This window comes from Polypterus senegalus, chromosome 18, assembly GCF_016835505.1.
Source record: "Polypterus senegalus isolate Bchr_013 chromosome 18, ASM1683550v1, whole genome shotgun sequence".
In the NCBI taxonomy this organism is placed as follows: domain Eukaryota; kingdom Metazoa; phylum Chordata; class Cladistia; order Polypteriformes; family Polypteridae; genus Polypterus; species Polypterus senegalus.
Window position 1 is genome coordinate 10,987,140 of NC_053171.1, and position 18,137 is coordinate 11,005,276.

At 46.6% G+C, this 18,137-nt stretch overlaps 1 protein-coding gene across 2 annotated transcripts in view; it reads left to right on the forward strand.

Moving 5' to 3' along the window:
• The window catches only part of ttyh1 (tweety family member 1), a 46,376-nt gene extending 30,044 nt beyond the window's left edge, over nucleotides 1–16,332 (forward strand). Inside the window, exons 11-14 of one of the 2 annotated variants that reach the window (XM_039741212.1) lie at nucleotides 3,763–3,902; nucleotides 4,281–4,341; nucleotides 11,510–11,588; nucleotides 15,831–16,332. In XM_039741212.1, coding sequence (XP_039597146.1) covers nucleotides 3,763–3,902; nucleotides 4,281–4,341; nucleotides 11,510–11,548 — 240 coding nt within the window. In that variant the 3' untranslated portion in view covers nucleotides 11,549–11,588; nucleotides 15,831–16,332. Of the gene's footprint in view, nucleotides 1–3,762; nucleotides 3,903–4,280; nucleotides 4,464–11,509; nucleotides 11,589–15,830 lie in introns of both variants that reach the window. The other variant, XM_039741211.1, reaches the window with a different exon arrangement.
• Nucleotides 16,333–18,137: the final 1,805 nt, after the last annotated feature.

The following is an 18,137-nucleotide window of genomic DNA, read 5'->3' on the forward strand; positions in this document are numbered from 1 at the left end:
ATGCATCTACAAAGCTCTGCCTTATTCCATCCATCCATTATCCAACCCGCTATATCCTAACTACAGGGTCACGGGGGTCTGCTGGAGCCAATTCCAGCCAACACAGGGCGCAAAGCAGGAAACAAACCCCGGGCAGGGCGCCGGACCACCACAGGGCACACACACACACACCCAGCACAATCTAGGGACAATTTAGGACCACCAATGCACCTAACCTGCATGTCTTCGGACTGCGGGAGGAAACCCATGCAAACTCCACACAGGGAGGACCCAGGTCTCCTAGCTGCGATGTAGCAGGGAGGACCCGAGAAACAAACCTTGGTCTCCTAACTGTGAGGCAGCAGCGCTACCCACTGCGCCACCGTGCCGCCGCTCTGCCTTATTCTGGGTATAATATGATACTAGCTGGCCCAGTCCACGATGGCCCGCCACTTAAACCAAAATGCAGACATGTCATCTGAAATGAACTGAACAGAGCGTCGCAGCAGCTCATAATACCGACGACGTCACTCAAAAGGCACTCACACAAGAGTGCCATTCTCAACACACCCAGCCCAAGGCGTCTGTCACATCTATACTAATAAAAGGCAAAGCCCTCACTGACTGACTCACTCACTCATCACTAATTCTCCAACTTCTTGTGTAGGTAGAAGGCTGAAATTTGGCAGGCTCATTCCTTACAGCTTACTTACAAAAGTTAAGCAGGTTTCATTTAGAAATTCTACGCATAACGGTCATAACTGAATCCTACTTACATATATACACTCACCTAAAGGATTATTAGGAACACCTGTTCAATTTCTCATGAATGCAATTATCTAATCAACCAATCACATGGCAGTTTCTTTAATGCATTTAGGGGTGTGGTCCTGGTCAAGACAATCTCCTGAACTCCAAACTGAATGTCAGAATGGCAAAGAAAGGGGATTTAAGCAATTTTGAGCGTGGCATGGTTGTTGGTGCCAGACGGGCCGGTCTGAGTATTTCACAATCTGCTCAGTTACTGGGATTTTCACGCACAACCATTTCTAGGGTTTACAAAGAATGGTGTGAAAAGGGAAAACATCCAGTATGCGGCAGTCCTGTGGGCAAAAATGCCTTGTTGATGCTAGAGGTCAGAGGAGAATGAATGGGCCGACTGATTCAAGCTGATAGAAGAGCAACTTTGACTGAAATAACCACTCGTTACAACCGAGGTATGCAGCAAAGCATTTGTGAAGCCACAACACGCACAACCTTGAGGCGGATGGGCTACAACAGCAGAAGACCCCACCGGGTACCACTCATCTCCACTACAAATAGGAAAAAGAGGCTACAATTTGCACGAGCTCACCAAAATTGGACAGTTGAAGACTGGAAAAATGTTGCCTGGTCTGATGAGTCTCGATTTCTGTTGAGACATTCAAATGGTAGAGTCAGAATTTGGCGTAAACAGAATGAGAACATGGGTCCATCATGCCTTGTTACCACTGTGCAGGCTGGTGGTGGTGGTGTAATGGTGTGGGGGATGTTTTCTTGGCACACTTTAGGCCCCTTAGTGCCAATTGGGCATCGTTTAAATGCCACGGGCTACCTGAGCATTGTTTCTGACCATGTCCATCCCTTCATCACCACCATGTACCCATCCTCTGATGGCTACTTCCAGCAGGATAATGCACCATGTCACAAAGCTCGAATCATTTCAAATTGGTTTCTTGAACATGACAATGAGTTCACTGTACTAAAATGGCCCCCACAGTCACCAGATCTCAACCCAATAGAGCATCTTTGGGATGTGGTGGAACGGGAGCTTCGTGCCCTGGATGTGCATCCCACAAATCTCCATCAACTGCAAGATGCTATCCTATCAATATGGGCCAACATTTCTAAAGAATGCTTTCAGCACCTTGTTGAATCAATGCCACGTAGAATTAGGCAGTTCTGAAGGCGAAAGGGGGTCAAACACCGTATTAGTATGGTGGTCCTAATAATCCTTTAGGTGAGTGTATATATACGGCCATAGCCTGCAACTCGGTCGCCGTGTGAGGCGGAGTTGCGTCCCGCATCACCAGACCTCCCACGTAGTTGGCTGCCTGTCTATATTGTGTCCCCCATACCCACGCCTCCCACGTAATTGAGTGCCTGCCCATATAAGGCCGTCCGTCAGCAGCAATCCAATAGACACGCTCCTGCTACGATTCGTTTGTCATGCCTAAGACGCATACGATTTTTGCGAGATACAAGTTTAATGAGAAGACACGAGGTATAAACGAGACTTTTGATCACTTTGTAACGGAGTTAAAATTGCTGGTGAAGGACTGTGCTTATGCAAACGAAGAGGAGATGGTCAGGGATAGAACAGTGTTTGAAACTTTTAAGTGCCAGGTCTGAGCTAACATTAAATAAAGCCGTGGACATCGCAAGATCGCACGAGATAGCACAAGCACAGCTGAGAACCTTTGATGCATGTACTCCGAGCGGCTCACGTGAACTGACTGTGAACGCAGTACGTAGAAAACAAGCAAGAGCTCCAAAGAGCGCTGAACAAAAAAACACATTACACAATTCAGAAGGCAGCAAAAGAATATGAAGTGAGTGACGCATACAAGCATATTCATAAGTGCAGGTACTGCGGAAACGAGGCACACGGTGGAAAACGTCAATGTCCAGCTAAAGGAAGACAGTCCTTCCCTCATGTTGTCGTCCTGGCCAAGTAAGGTCCTGTATGTGTATGTGTGTATATATGTATATATATAGTAATAAAGACACTATATGAGTGCCGACCCGACACAGTATGACACCGGAGGCACACGTAAATAAATACACTTTTTATTTTTCTTCACCTGGGGGCCACGTCTTCCCTGTGTCCCTCAGGTACAACACAGTCCCATAAACACACAAAAGCAGAAGCACAAATCTTCTCCTTTAAATCCTCAACTCCTCCCTGGCAGCTTTGTCTCCCTCCTCCTGACTCTGGCACCCGAGTAGAGGCTGCTGGCTCCTTTTATAAGGCACCCGGAAGTGCTGCAGGTGCTTGATTGCCCATTTCCGGCTGCACTTCCAGGTGTGGTGAAAACACTGCCCATAAAGGGGTTAGCAGCTCCTGCTGCAGCACCCCCTGGCAGCGCCTGCTGAACCCAACAGGGCTGCACCAAACTCCAACTCCAATGAAGTCCTGCGGGAGTCCGAGGCACCGCTGCAACCCAGGGGGGTTGTCATGTAGCGTCCCAGGGGAGGTATTGGGTAGCCCATGCTTGCTCCCCCGGAACATATAATGAAAAGGCGTTCCGGCCAGGCATGAGCCCCCGGCCGTCCGCCAAAATATATATATGTATATTTTAATTTTAATCCTCAGAAACATGCTCCCAAACCAACCATCACTTTCTTTGTGCGTCTTGTTGCTTTGGTTCATCGCTCGTTGCAGCCTTCGTGTGGACACCAGCTGACATTATACCCAGGCACGCATCCTGGATGTTGTCCTTATATATGGATGGATGGATGATAAGAGGTGACGAGTGGATTGCTCTGGGAAGATGCTGAGCACATGTGTCTTCACTTGAGGACTGGGGGTAATGCGCTCTTGAGGGAGGAGATGACTGTGTTCAGGAATGTGGTGGCTTCTCCAGTCTGTATTTTGTAAAGTGCCAGGTGCCATCACAGGGCACTTTATAAAGGAAACAATTCAAGATGACTGCAGATTCTTGGCCGTTGGATGGCATTCCAGTTTCCCGCTCCTCCTTGCCTTCTCTTTCTCACGGGCTCCCGTCTTGTTTTGTTTTGCAGGACTACACGGACGCTTTGAAAGGTCTCTGCTATGACGGCATGGAAGGTGTTCTGTATCTCTGTCTCTTCTCCGTCCTCTCTGCTCTGTCCTTTACAGCCATGCTTTGCACCCTTCCGCCCGCCTGGAGGCACATCCACAAGTACGTAGTAACTGGGCAGCACCTTCAGGTGGAAGGGGGCCACACTTGGTATGGCAGGTACCTGCACAAACTGGCCAGGGTGACAGTAACCCCAAGGGCGACTTCCTCTTTACCTCAGCAAACCTTTACTCTTGATATAGTGGTAAACATCCCCAGGCGCTTTAGACATGTTGTGTGAATGGCTTGTGTAACTGCAGCCCGGGCAGGTGAAGTGACTTCCATCTTTCCTTTCTACCTTCCTTCAGTTCTTCTCCATAGCCACTAGGTGGTGCCACTGTGGTTGACCACGTGAAGTTCACCTTGTGGCTGTGAGCGAGATCTTCTTCTCCATGAGTATATTTTGCCTCACTGTCTGTCTGTCTGTTTCCCCCCCACCAGAAACTCGAGAGACTATGAAGAGTCAGAAGACAGCAGCGAGGACCCCTTCGGCTCCCATCAGGCACGTAGACAGACAGCCGTGAGCAGGGCAGGGCCAGGGGAGGTCCTGCCAGGTTTCTATAATTACCCGAGGGGTTGCTCGGCCCCGCCTCTTTCCACCGCCCCACCCCTGTCTCACTACACGTGAGTACGATGCAACACACCAACATACATCCCACCCTGCCAGTTAGAACACCTGGTGATGAGTGCCCCAGTTAGAAGGTGCCAGGGGAGGCATCTGGGCAAGGTGGAGTCCTCTGTGTGACTCTTCAGGGCACTTGGGTGGGGGGGTAGTCACCAGTATATAGTGACCTGATGCCAGTGGCATTGACTTCACAAAGAGCTGGGCAGAATGTAATGCAAGATAAACCGGTCTGCGACCTCATCTGTCTCAACATTTGAGAAAAACTGGGAGCATGCAGCCCTGTGAAAAAGTGTGGGCCCCCCTTTTGATATATTCAGGGTATCGGCTTTGCTACATCTAGTCAACAAGTAACACCAGCATCTCTCCATCTAATTCAGTTTTAAGGACATGAGGAGGCAGCAGCATCTGCTACAAGGCAGGAACCAACCCTGGATGGGCCGCCAGTCCATCGTCCGACACCCACACCACAGGACAATCGAGGGTCTCTCATCATAATAACCTGCGCATCATTGATATGTGTGTGGAAAACCCTAGAGAGATACAGGCCAGAATTTGAAACCCTGGACTCCAGGAACGTGGCCCAGCAGCACTGAGCATTGGGACTCTTTGAGGTCCATGTCTACCGAGCTTATTATAAACAGCAGCTGACTGCTGTGATGATTGCTGCCATTACTCAACAGCATGGAGAAGTTTTGGCAATGTGAAATTTCAAGGTCTCATATAGCCCCTTCTCCTTTCCAGACATTGAGTTTCTTCTTCATTCACCCTCTTGTAGACCTGCATGCACATCTGGGGGTCTTTGTCTTGCTCCATGATCTGACTGGTCACTTATCTTAGGTGATGGCTAGATGACCTCAATAGGTGGGCTTTGAGGCAACTGCCCCCCCAGGCCTAAAGCCCCCCAAATACCTGAGCAATGCTAGAGAAAGGTGGTGGTGATAAATATGAGCTGAAACATCGGCTGTGTTTGAGTCCATATGTTGCTACAAGCTACTGAGGCTACATTTGGGCTACGTTGACAATACAACGTTTTCATTTAAATACCACGGCTTTAAATGAATGCAACCTCCGTCCACGCTAACGTTTTCACATTATTTACAAAAGTTCTCTCCACCCACACTTAAACAACTGAAACACATACGATGTAGCTTTTATTCTGCACTGGACATGTACACATTGGTGGAAAAATCCTTAAAGACATCGTAATGCCGCCAAACAGGGAATTTATTGCTAAACTGTAGCGACCAGTAAATGATTTGCATTTTGCGAGTATGCAGCATTCAAACAGTAAAAAACGCAATTTAATTGGAAATTTAGAGGTAAACAACACAAAAAGTGACGTGGAAAACAATTCCCCTGCGCCCGTTATGTTGGAATATGCTTTTCTTCCATGGATGGAGACCAATCACGGAATGAGATGTTGTATTGAATAGGATCCAATCAGGGAAGTGCTACGCAATAAGCACAAATCGATCAGAACGCATTTTCATCCATCCACATTGCAATGCTGAGCTGGCACATGTCCTGTCCATGAAAACCACAGACATAAGCAGAGATGAGACGCAGCCTTGATGAAGTCGCAGTGAAGACATTTGACTTTGCACCAAGTATTCGGTCACAGCTTGCACTGAACAGCACACAAGAATGGCCTTCTTGACTCTTATTTCTGCAGCACTACCCACAACACATGCTGGGGAACACGGTCATGTGATTTTTTTCCAGATCTACAAAATGCCCGTAGACTGGGCTATCATACTCCCATGCACCGAATGAAATCCAGGCGAAAATGTTGAAAGCTCTGGACATTCAGGTAGCCTGATGAATGGATCTATCCAGTGTTGCATGGAAGGAGGGTAAAGCAGCCTTGCAATAGACGACTGGTATGATGGTCCCCACACTTAAGAAGGGTGACCAGAGAATGTACAAAGGGCTCACACTCCTCAGCCTCCCAGATAAAGCATAAGCAAGGGGGTGCTGGATGGAAGACTCTATACAGGAGGAACAATGTGGATTACGTCCTTGCAGTGAAACAGCATAATCATATACAGTATGCATACATACTAGCTGTCCCCTGCGGCTCCACCCACGTAGTTGGGAAACAGGACAAACTTTAAAAATCAATAAACAAAAAGGTATCGCTAGTTAAGCAGAGGCAAGTTGCACTCCAAAACAGAGAGGTAGACCGACTCCCCACTCCTGACGTCACGCTTCCCCCTCCCCTCGGCCCACAGCCTCTGTCTCGGATTAGCGCGAATATATCGCTCCTGCAAGCGAACTATGATTCTTAGCGCGATGAGAGAGTTTGCAATATCAACTGGAATGTTCAAACAAATTCTAGTAAAAAACCCAAACTAAATCCGTTAAGTAGTTCTCGCGTTCGCTAGCTTCACGGAGGTAAGATACGCCCCAAGGCTGGCGCATGAGTGAGGAGGGATCTCAGCCTGCTGCGTGTCTGTCGGATTTGCGCATATAAATCGGTACCGCAAGCGAACTATGATACTTAGCGCGATGAGGGAAGTCACAAAATCAATTGGAATGTTCAAGCAGATTGTAAAAAAAACCTGATCTGAATCCATTAAGTAGTTCTCTCGTGAAAAGTGGACAGCCATACAGAGACAGACGTTAGATTTTATATATAGAGAGATAGATTTTTTTTACCATGGCAGCCATTATGAACCATATAAATTAAATTTAAGCCACAGAATTAAAATGACTAGCCAAATATATACAGTGGTGTGAAAAACTATTTGCCCCCTTCCTGATTTCTTATTCTTTTGCATGTTTGTCACACAAAATGTTTCTGATCATCAAACACATTTAACCATTAGTCAAATATAACACAAGTAAACACAAAATGCAGTTTTTAAATGATGGTTTTATTATTTAGGAGAAAAAAATCCAAACCTACATGGTCCTGTGTGAAAAGTAATTGCCCCTTGTTAAAAATAACCTAACTGTGGTGTATCACACCTGAGTTCAATTTCCGTAGCCACCCCCAGGCCTGATTACTGCCACACCTGTTTCAATCAAGAAATCACTTCAATAGGAGCTGCCTGACACAGAGAAGTAGACCAAAAGCACCTCAAAAGCTAGACATCATGCCAAGATCCAAAGAAATTCAGGAACAAATGAGAACAGAAGTCATTGAGATCTATCAGTCTGGTAAAGGTTATAAAGCCATTTCTAAAGCTTTGGGACTCCAGCGAACCACAGTGAGAGCCATTATCCACAAATGGCAAAAACATGGAACAGTGGTGAACCTTCCCAGGAGTGGCAGGCCGACCAAAATTACCCCAAGAGCACAGAGACGACTCATCCGAGAGGTCACAAAGACCCCAGGACAACGTCTAAAGAACTGCAGGCCTCACTTGCCTCAATTAAGGTCAGTGTTCACGACTCCACCATAAGAAAGAGACTGGGCAAAACGGCCTGCATGGCAGATTTCCAAGACGCAAACCACTGTTAAGAAAAAGAACATTAGGGCTCGTCTCAATTTTGCTAAGAAACATCTCAATGATTGCCAAGACTTTTGGGAAAATACCTTGTGGACTGATGAGACAAAAGTTGAACTTTTGGAAGGCAAATGTCCCGTTACATCTGGCGTAAAAGGAACACAGCATTTCAGAAAAGAACATCATACCAACAGTAAAATATGGTGGTGGTAGTGTGATGGTCTGGGGTTGTTTTGCTGCTTCAGGACCTGGAAGGCTTGCTGTGATAGATGGAACCATGAATTCTACTGTCTACCAAAAATCCTGAAGGAGAATGTCCGGCCATCTGTTCGTCAACTCAAGCTGAAGCGATCTTGGGTGCTGCAACAGGACAATGACCCAAAACACACCAGCAAATCCACCTCTGAATGGCTGAAGAAAAACAAAATGAAGACTTTGGAGTGGCCTAGTCAAAGTCCTGACCTGAATCCAATTGAGATGCTATGGCATGACCTTAAAAAGGCGGTTCATGCTAGAAAACCCTCAAATAAAGCTGAATTACAACAATTCTGCAAAGATGAGTGGGCCAAAATTCCTCCAGAGCGCTGTAAAAGACTCATTGCAAGTTATCACAAACGCTTGATTGCAGTTATTGCTGCTAAGGGTGGCCCAACCAGTTATTAGGTTCAGGGGCAATTACTTTTCACACAGGGCCATGTAGGTTTGGATTTTTTTCTCCCTAAATAATAAAAACCATCATTTAAAAACTGCATTTTGTGTTTACTTGTGTTATATTTGACTAATGGTTAAATGTGTTTGATGATCAGAAACATTTTGTGTGACAAACATGCAAAAGAATAAGAAATCAGGAAGGGAAAAAATAGTTTTTCATACCACTGTAATTGCTAAATTCAATAAAATCAAGTAATGATTGTGTTTTTAAAACATCCATCCATGATTCCTGTTTACTGCGTCCTCGTTAACATATACAAATAACGCAATATCATCATCCAGTCAATGCATGGCGGCAGAGTTTTTCCACTGAAAAGAGTAACTGTGGAAAACTTTTTAAGCTTACTAGGAGCGAAAGTGAAGAGTGTAATCAGTCAAGTCATAGTTATGGTGGTGATCAACAGAGGATACTCGTGAAGTTTTAATGCACATTTTAGTGTAAGCCCATCTGGGGGGATTCAGTCAGCTATTAGTGGTGCAGACAAAAGCCAAGAGCTATGCAATTTCTTGAAGTGTCTTTGTCTCCTATGCCACACACCACTTTGAGAATTAATATTATTTATGCAGTCGTCTGTTACAAAACCAAGTTGGTGCCCATGATCCCTTTTTGAATCTTCTGGTATAATGCTGACTTTGTATTTCACTCAGAGATGGCAAGTCACCTCACAAACTGTACCATCACCTCAGGGATCTGACAGAGTGCCAACTTGCTCACCGCCTGACAATCGTAACTTTGAGTGAACGGATGGATTTTATCACCTAGCACTTCATGTTTCTTTATATTGTATGCCATATTAACACATTTCCATGGCGCTTCACTAAGTGTTGCGTGGTGCCCTCAGACCGCTGGGGTGTGTTTGTCAGGAGACGCTGCCACCTGATGATCAGTTGATGCAGACAGTCGTGTGAGCTTAAGGTGCAGATCCAGAATTAAACAGGCTAAAATATTCACTCATTCATCCGTGTGCATGCCTACTTGGTACACTTCAGGATGGAGGTGCCAGCCTATTGCACATCATATGGAGCTACTTTAAACATTTTAGCTGTAAAGGTGGAACTTTGGAACTTTGTAAAACAGTCTGTTGAGGACTGTGATGAGCAGGACCCCATTGAACTGGGCAGTGCCCATTTACAGAAAGTATGTAAGCAGTGGTCAGCTGCGTTCCCTACACCAAAAAGTAATAATTATTGAATTAATTAAATTTATATAACATCTTTGTAGATATTAAAAATGATTCACGTAGACAAATGGGAACAACTTCAACCACCACCAATGTGCAGCATCCACTTGGATGATATGACAGCAGCCATTCTTCCACCAGTGTGCTCACCACAAGTTAGATTTTAGGTGGTGAAGTGGTGAGACAGACAGTTAGCCAATCAGAGACAGGGGATGATTAGGGGGTCAGAATGACCAGGCCGTGGTGGGCAGTTTAGCCAGGACATTGGGATACACCCTACTCTTTCTGAAAGATGACCATGAATCTTTTGTGACCACAGAGAGTCAGGTCATCACTTTTACATCTTGTCCAAAGCACAGCGCCAACTTTTACAACACAGTGTCCTCGTCACTGCACTGGGACATTAGGATCCACAGACAGACTACAGAGTAAGCGCCCTCCAACCAGCAAGATGGCCTCACCAGCAGCAACCCAAGCTTTTACTAGATGTTCTCCCCTCCACGCACTGGCCGAGCTCAGACATGCTTAGCTTCTGGTGGATGACCTGTTTTGACGTTCAGGTTTTTGGGGTCTCTGTGCCTGTCGGCGTGCACTTAGCTAGTATGGTTTGGGCCCACTCATATTAATCATCTTAAAAGGTCAGGCCAGTGCTAATTAAGGTTTGCCCTCTTTGTCCCGTCAAGCCCCTTTTGAGAGTAAGTCAAGTCTGCCAGGACGACACAGGACAGGTGCCACCCAACGGTCCGATGAACGTGCCCACAAAGTGACCCATGCGCCAATGCCTGGGCCTTCATCTCCGACAAGTTACAAGCTGTCAGCAAGGAGAAGTACAGACACCACTGGATTCTATGGCACTGTGCCCATGGGTACCAGTGTGCTGGCCAGTAGCCATTATGTGACTTTATTGAGGCGTTTCCACCATTTTGGCCACTACCTATGATCATGATGGAAGATAACAGAAAATGGAGATCGGTTTTAAGCATATTTAAGATATTTTGCAGTATTTTAATTAATGCATGTAGGTCACTTGGCCAGAGCGACCACTACCCGGACCCCCACTATTTATCATGATACCCCAAAGCTAAGAACACAGCTGCCCATTGCCTGTTAGGTGACTTGTGACCCTAATTTACATTAAAGACAATTTAACTGCTTAGTGGTGCTGCCTCTCACGTCCAGGGACCCGGGTTCAAGTTCTGCCCCGATCCCTGTCTGTCTGTCAGCTTTTCTCCAAGCTCATTCCCAAAACCCAAACTCCATTAGCTCTGTAAGAATGACTGAACCCTGCTGCACACCCGCATCCCCTCCAACGTTGGTTCTTGCCCGTTTGGATAGCCTCTGCCAACTTATAACTTTCTAGTGGAAAAAGTGGGTTTGGAGAATGGATGGATGAGAATGTTTTTGGAAACCCCTGGCTACATACCTGAAAGATAAAGAAAAGATACCCCAGTGACACCCGAGTTCGACGACGCCATGCTGGCAGTGAACCGGTGTCCAAGCCATGAGGCCTCCTAATGGCCATGCTTTGAAGGGCACCATGCTCCTATTAAGCGTCTTTGCCCAGAGGGATTATGAAATCGTCATGAGGAAGGGCAGTCCAGGTGGACCAGAGGTCCGTGGGGTCACATTCTCTATAAGTCTGTTCTTTTGTTGCACACTTTTGGTCAAGTTGCTCACTAACTGGCATTTGTCTTCCTTTAGGACTCCAAACGCTTCCTTCAGTGGCGCTCGTCCCTATGAGAGTCTCCCCTTCCTCGATGGACAGTCGCCACCCCCTTCGGTATGTCACCTTTTAATTCTGGCTGTTCTCACGAGTCATATAGTGCCTTTCATTGGAATCACCGTCACATGGAGCTTAATGAAGCAGCTGACAGATGCTGTGATGACCAACACCGGAATGAGAAGCCCGTGAGCGATTCTCTTATCTCACAAGGGGGCTCCTTCATGCTTTAAACTCTTTATTTTTGGGGACAGGTTCATGAAATTTACTTTCAGAAATCGGAAAACCCAAATTTGAGATTCTGATTTAAAATGTTGTTAGCAAGGACTGCACAGAACGTGTAAGGTCCGCGTATTCTTTACTTTCGTGGTGCCGTACATCCACAGTTTACATAATGCGTATGCGTGCAGTCACACAAGTGGGCACCTTTATGGCTTCTCTCCACACTCTGATTAATATAAAGACACCCACTGCTTTTAGAAATGTATATTTTAAAGAATGAAGTGGGCAAATGGAGAATTCAAATTATAAAGCGTAGAAGCTGCCGCCATTTTGGGTCACCTAAACAGGCTGGAACCTCAGTCTGTCTGGTGGGACAGCTTTTCTTTTGGTCCACATCTCTCTGTCACCTATGACCCTGACACAGTGCTGCCCGAAGACAGAGTTAATGTATTTGAAATGGTCTGTAATAGAATAAGGGGTGTCAGCGAGCACAGACACACCAGCACAGTCACGGGTTCAAAACATGGAAGGTTTATTACAAAATACTTCCAAAAAGTAGCACAAGCACAAACACAGGTTATCTCTCTCTCTCTCCACAATTCAGTTCCCCTCACTGCCGCACTGCCCTCCTCCAGTCGAGTGTCGCTCCACGTCCTCCCAGCTCCAACTCGCCTGGATAAGGGAGTGCGACCCGTTTTATTAAGGACCCAGGAGTACTTCCGGTGCCAGGGCCACTGCCTGAAGGAAGTACTTCCTGGTCATACGGCAGTCCCACTTATTACGGCACACATCTCACTACAGTGCCCCCTTGCACCACGCATGGACCCCAGCAGGGCTGTGTTGTCGGACTACACTTCCCAGCATGCCCCACTGGTCCCGTACTGGGCACTGATACCCAGGGCTGCTGCCATCTAGCGTCCTGGGGGAATAAAAAGTCCCCAGCAACATCTTCTTCCAGTGGGCTATCCGCCCATCCACTCCGGCCATCACTTCCAGGTCTGGCTCCTACTGCTCTCCTGGTCGAGATGCCCATCTGCCTGCTCGGAGCATCCCCTTTTCTGGTCGAGATGCCCATCCAACCCCTGTGGTATTTACAGTCACTAATAGCGGGCACAGGTGGCTATACTTTGACTACAGGGACACCAAACTAGAGCTCCCTCTAATGGAGCCAGGTGGTCCTGCACCCCTGAGCCTTCATTAGCTTTTAAAGTAAGAGTGTCAAGTGTGGAGCTCCACACCACCTCCACACTCCAAATCAGACCACCTCCACCCTGGTATAGTCATTCGCAGAGCTTCAGAGCTCTGTTCTGTTGACGGGGTTGTCAGCTTGAAGTATACATTGTGCTGTTACACTGTGGTTAAGATTAGGGTTGTTGTGAGTTTATCTGATCCCAATAAAGCGGCTGCCGATTAAATGAGCTGGCATGGAGGTCACATGTTTCCCGTCTATTGTGGAGCCTGTTCTCTCCTGTGGGTAGCAGAGATCCACCTGCTTCATTTGAGAGCTGCCTACTGCCACCTGAGGATCTGGAGGTGTTCTGGCCTCTTCCCAGACCACCATGGTCTCACCTCGTCAATCTAAATAGAAGGACCTGAACTTCTTCCATATGGCATACATGGCGCACCTCCTCCTGAGGTGCCATTCTCTTTCTGTCCTTCTTTGGTGCCCATGCCTATTGCACTTCCAAGAAGAAATGCCTGACAGGGCCTGCTGCCTTTCCAAAGTGCCATGCTGAGCACCTTCTCTTACAGGTGTTCACGTACAGAACGATTTCCTGCTACTCTTTTGCACCTTTGTGATTCTGGCTGCCCACCTGTCTTTTTTGTTTTGTGAAATGACGGTTACTCCTTGTAACAGAAACTGGAGATTTCCTACAAAGGTGTCTGCTGCTGTCTGGAGTAAAAAGGACAAACTGGATTTAATTTATGTATATGTGTGTGTGTGTGCACATGCAATAAAATGTATTATTATTATTAAACATGACAGAAAAGGAAGAAGAAGGTCCAGACACACATCTGCATAAGAAGATAAGAACATCAGGCTGTGTAGTCTGAGTAAAAACAAGAGGCCTTACACGTCCTTGTTCTCTCAAGACAGCAGTAGACACCTTTGTATGAAATCTTCAGTCCCTCGGCAGTCTGCAATAACCCTGGTTGTTGAAGTGACAGCCGTGTTCACTTTAGCCACTATGGGGCAGCACTTCTACTAAACGCTAGAGGGCACCTTTGGCTGCCAAATGGTGAACGAGTCAACAGCCCAAATGTTTAGTCACTAGGGGGCAGCACTGCCTGCCTAGTGATATGAATGCCTGTAATGGGCTGCACAGCTGGGCACTTTAGTCTCTAGGGGGCGACGCTTACTGACTTGAGGTGATTGAACCAATAGGCTTGTGCTGTTCAGCTATGCATATTAACCACTAGGGGGCAATTTTGCATGTTTAGTGGTGACTGAACCAACAGCCTTGTATTATACAACCCGGCCCCAGCCACTAGGGGGCAATGCTGCCTATCTGATGGTAATTTAACATACAGCTTTGTATTGTACAGCCCAGCACCAGCCACTAGAGGGCGACACTGCCTATCAGGTATTGATTGAACTGACAGCTTTGTACAGCCTAGCATGTCAGCCGCTACAGGGCAATGCTGCCTGTTTGGCAGTGATTAACATGACAGCCTTGTATTGTACATCCCAACACCAGCCACTTAGGGGGTAATGCTAATGCTACCAGTCTGGGGGTGAGGCGGTGAGAATGAATTTACAGCTTTGTATTGTGCAGCCCAGCACCAGTCACTAGATGTCGATTCTGTCTGGTGATGATTGAACTGACAGTCTTGTTCAGGACTGCACTTCAGGCTCTAAAGGGTGACACAGTGACTGACATGACAGCCTTGTATTGTACATCCCAACACCAGCCCACCAGCTACTAGGGGGCAATGCTGCCTATTTGGTGGTTGATGTACTGACAGCCTTGTACAGCCCAGCCACTACAGGGCGATGGTACCTGCTTAGTAGTGACTGCAATGACAGCCTTGTATTGTACAGCCCAGCACCAGCCACTAGAGAGCGACACTGCCTATCTGGTAGTGATTGAACTGACAGCTTTGTACAGCCCAGCATGTCAGCTGCTACATCGCAATGCTGCCTGTTTGGCAGTGATTGACATGCCAGCCTTGTATTGTACATCCCAACACCAGCCACTTAGGGGGTGATGCTGCCAGTCTGGGTGGCGGGGGGGAGATTCTGTCTGTCGAGTGGTGATAGAACTCACAGTCTTCTATACTCCAGCACGTCAGCTACTAGAAGGTGACTCTGCCTGCTTGGTAGTGATGAAAATGACACCCTAGTATTGCACAGCTCAACAGTTCAGCCACTAGAGGGCGATGTTGCCTGTCTGAAGGGGATTGAACTGACAGCTTTGTATGGTACAGCCCACCAATCAGCCACTGGAGGGTCAGATATGTCACACAAATCGACTCCCTGTTGAGTTTCCTACTAATGCCTCACTTATGTGACTTATCGGATTCTGTTTATGCCCATGAGAGTGGGCCACAATAGGCTCATGGGCATCACACACTGTAGGTGGCACCATCTACACTCCTCTCTGCCATGACTATTAAAATGACTCTTGTGACTTCAAGGGCAACAGGAGAGGAGCTGGTGCCAGGTTGCACCACAAAGCCATCTGCCACCCCTGAATGCCGAACACGTGACTTTTGCTTTTGTTAGCAAAGGCTTCCTGAGAACTTGCTGGCCTTTGTTGACAGAAGGTGTCGCTGGATTAGCTGTCTGCTATGAGAAGCCATTGTTTAGCGCTGGGCATGACCAGCAGAAGCAGTCTGCCAATCTGATAGTTGAGATGGAAACTCAAGAGTGGCTCAGCAGCACGACGGGTTCTCACCTGTCCCTGCACAACCAAACAACTTCCATTTCTCCCATTAATGCTCCCGTCTTCCTTGGGTGAAGAAGTTCATACAAAGCCAGAATAAGAAGACAGTGTGTGTCCAGTGTGTGTTGTGAAAGGCGCTATATGGCATTTAGACTGACTAACCACAAGTGCTGTAAACTGTTCTGTTTTCCAGGCCCCACTTTACTTTGCCTGATTTGCACTTTTGGAGGGGTCCTTGCTGGTTGGAATGCATTATGTGCTGCCAGTGGGAGGCGCTGCTCTACCCTAACTCCAGTAAGGCCAAGTGGAGCCGCTCTCCCGAAAACTGCCTGCTTTGCAGCTGAAGTCGTCCTGTTCCCGTCCCTGTCCCCCCCCACCCCGTCCCAGGAGGCCACATTGGACCAAGGACTCACTGCGGAACAGCAAAACACGGCAGAGGAGGAGGCCATCAAAAGAAATAAAAAACTGGAATAACCAGAGTGGCCAGCCTGGCCCAGATGCCCACCGTCAAAGGCTCTCGTGAACCTCCGTTTCTTGAAGTAACACTGTGACAAATGGACATCGTCGCTGCCACCACTGCCAGGCCTGGACAACACTGATGCCGCGTCTGTAACTGCCAGTTCAGCATCGTCTCACCAACTGTGTAACACGTTTCCTTTGAAGGCCCTGATACGCTCTGTAACATTCTCGCCACATCTCTTTCCTTGTTAATATTTTCATAAAAGAAACAAAGTAGTGTTTTTATATAAATAAATATAAATATATATATATATGTAGATTTTATATTTAAATCTTTTCTGTTGTTGTTGAAGGTGATCTTTTGCATTCAGAATATATCCCACTGCTGACACCACAGCCCACATAACCTATCATCCAATTCATTTTTTGTATGGAGCTCTTCACAGAGTGCAGGCGCAGAGTGCTGTGAACAAATGCAAGTACAAATTATACAAATACAAACCTGGGAGTCGGAAATATGCAGATTTGTTAAAACACACTGCGAAGAGCAAGGCGCGTACAGCTGCCCTGACCCAACACAAACACACCAGGCCAGCAGCTCAGTTGTGGAAGAAAAGTATGAATACAAAAAGCAATAAAAGACAGGCAGGAGAAAGCGTCAATCGTTATTCTTTATCTAAATCTCCAAAGGGGTCAGTCAGTCAGTCATTATCCAACCCGCTATATCCTAACTACAGGGTCATGGGGGTCTGCTGGAGCCAATCTCAGCCAACAGAGGGTGCAAGGCAGGAACAAACCCCAGGCAGGGCACACACACACACACACCAGGGACAATTTAGGATCACCAATGCACCTAACCTGCATGTCTTTGGACTGTGGGAGGAAAACCCACACAGACACGGGGAGAACTTGCAAACTCAACGCAGGGAGGACCCGGGAAGCGAACCAAGGAGTCCTTACTGCAAGGCAGCAGTGCTACCACTGTGCCACCGTGCCACTCTCTACAAAGAGGTCACAAGTATATTACATGTTAGTCACATGCTACAAAGAAAAAGGGTCCTCTGCGCTCTATTTATACAACTCACTGATTAGGTCGCTATTCATTACATATTCAGAAAACTTTTAACATGATTGGTTACACCGAGTTGCTAACGGGACATGGCAGATGTTGATACCTTAGATGACCACAATTTGATTGATAGTCCTGCTTGTTTAGGGTGTACGTGACTTTTTGAATGTAAATTTTCATTCTTATTTTTATTTTAGGAAAGGTGTGAACTTCACCACATACATCTTGTTTTACAAAAAAAGTAAAGAACAATGGCCTCATTAATTTTACGATCCAGCTTAGTACAAAAAACAGGAAACTTAGTACTATAGAAGAATGGTTATGCTGTAAAGATAGATAGGAAAGGCACTATATAATAATAGATAGAGAGATGTGAAAGGCACTATATACTGTGATAGATAGATAGATAGATAGATAGATAGATAGATAGATAGATAGATACTTTATTAATCCCAAGGGGACATTCACATACTCCAGCAGCAGCTTACTAATAAAAAACAATATTAAATTAAAGAGTGATAAAAATGTTTTTAAGAGTCTAGTGAAGCGGTCCTTAAGCTTTTTAAGTACCCAAATAAGACAATCAGTACTGGACCGGCACCCAAGATGAAGATTACTATCCTAATGGCAGCAGAGTCATAAATAAAAAATAAGTAAACATATGTGTTTCTTTTCAAGCGTATTTATCACATTTATATTACTAAAAGAGAAAATTGGGAAGCAAACATCTTATTAAAACAATACTCCATCCATCCAAAATGGCTGAACCTGAGCAGAGTCGTGGGGCAGCTGGTGCCAAACCCAGCAAGCAGAGGCGAGAACCCCGGAAGAGGGCACCAGTCCACCACGGGGTGAACACACAGGCACACACAACAGCTAGTTTGGCACTGACAGTCTAACTAACCTGCGTGTCTTTAACCTGTGAGAGGATACCGGAGCACCTTGAGGAGACCAGCGTGTACACAGGGAGGA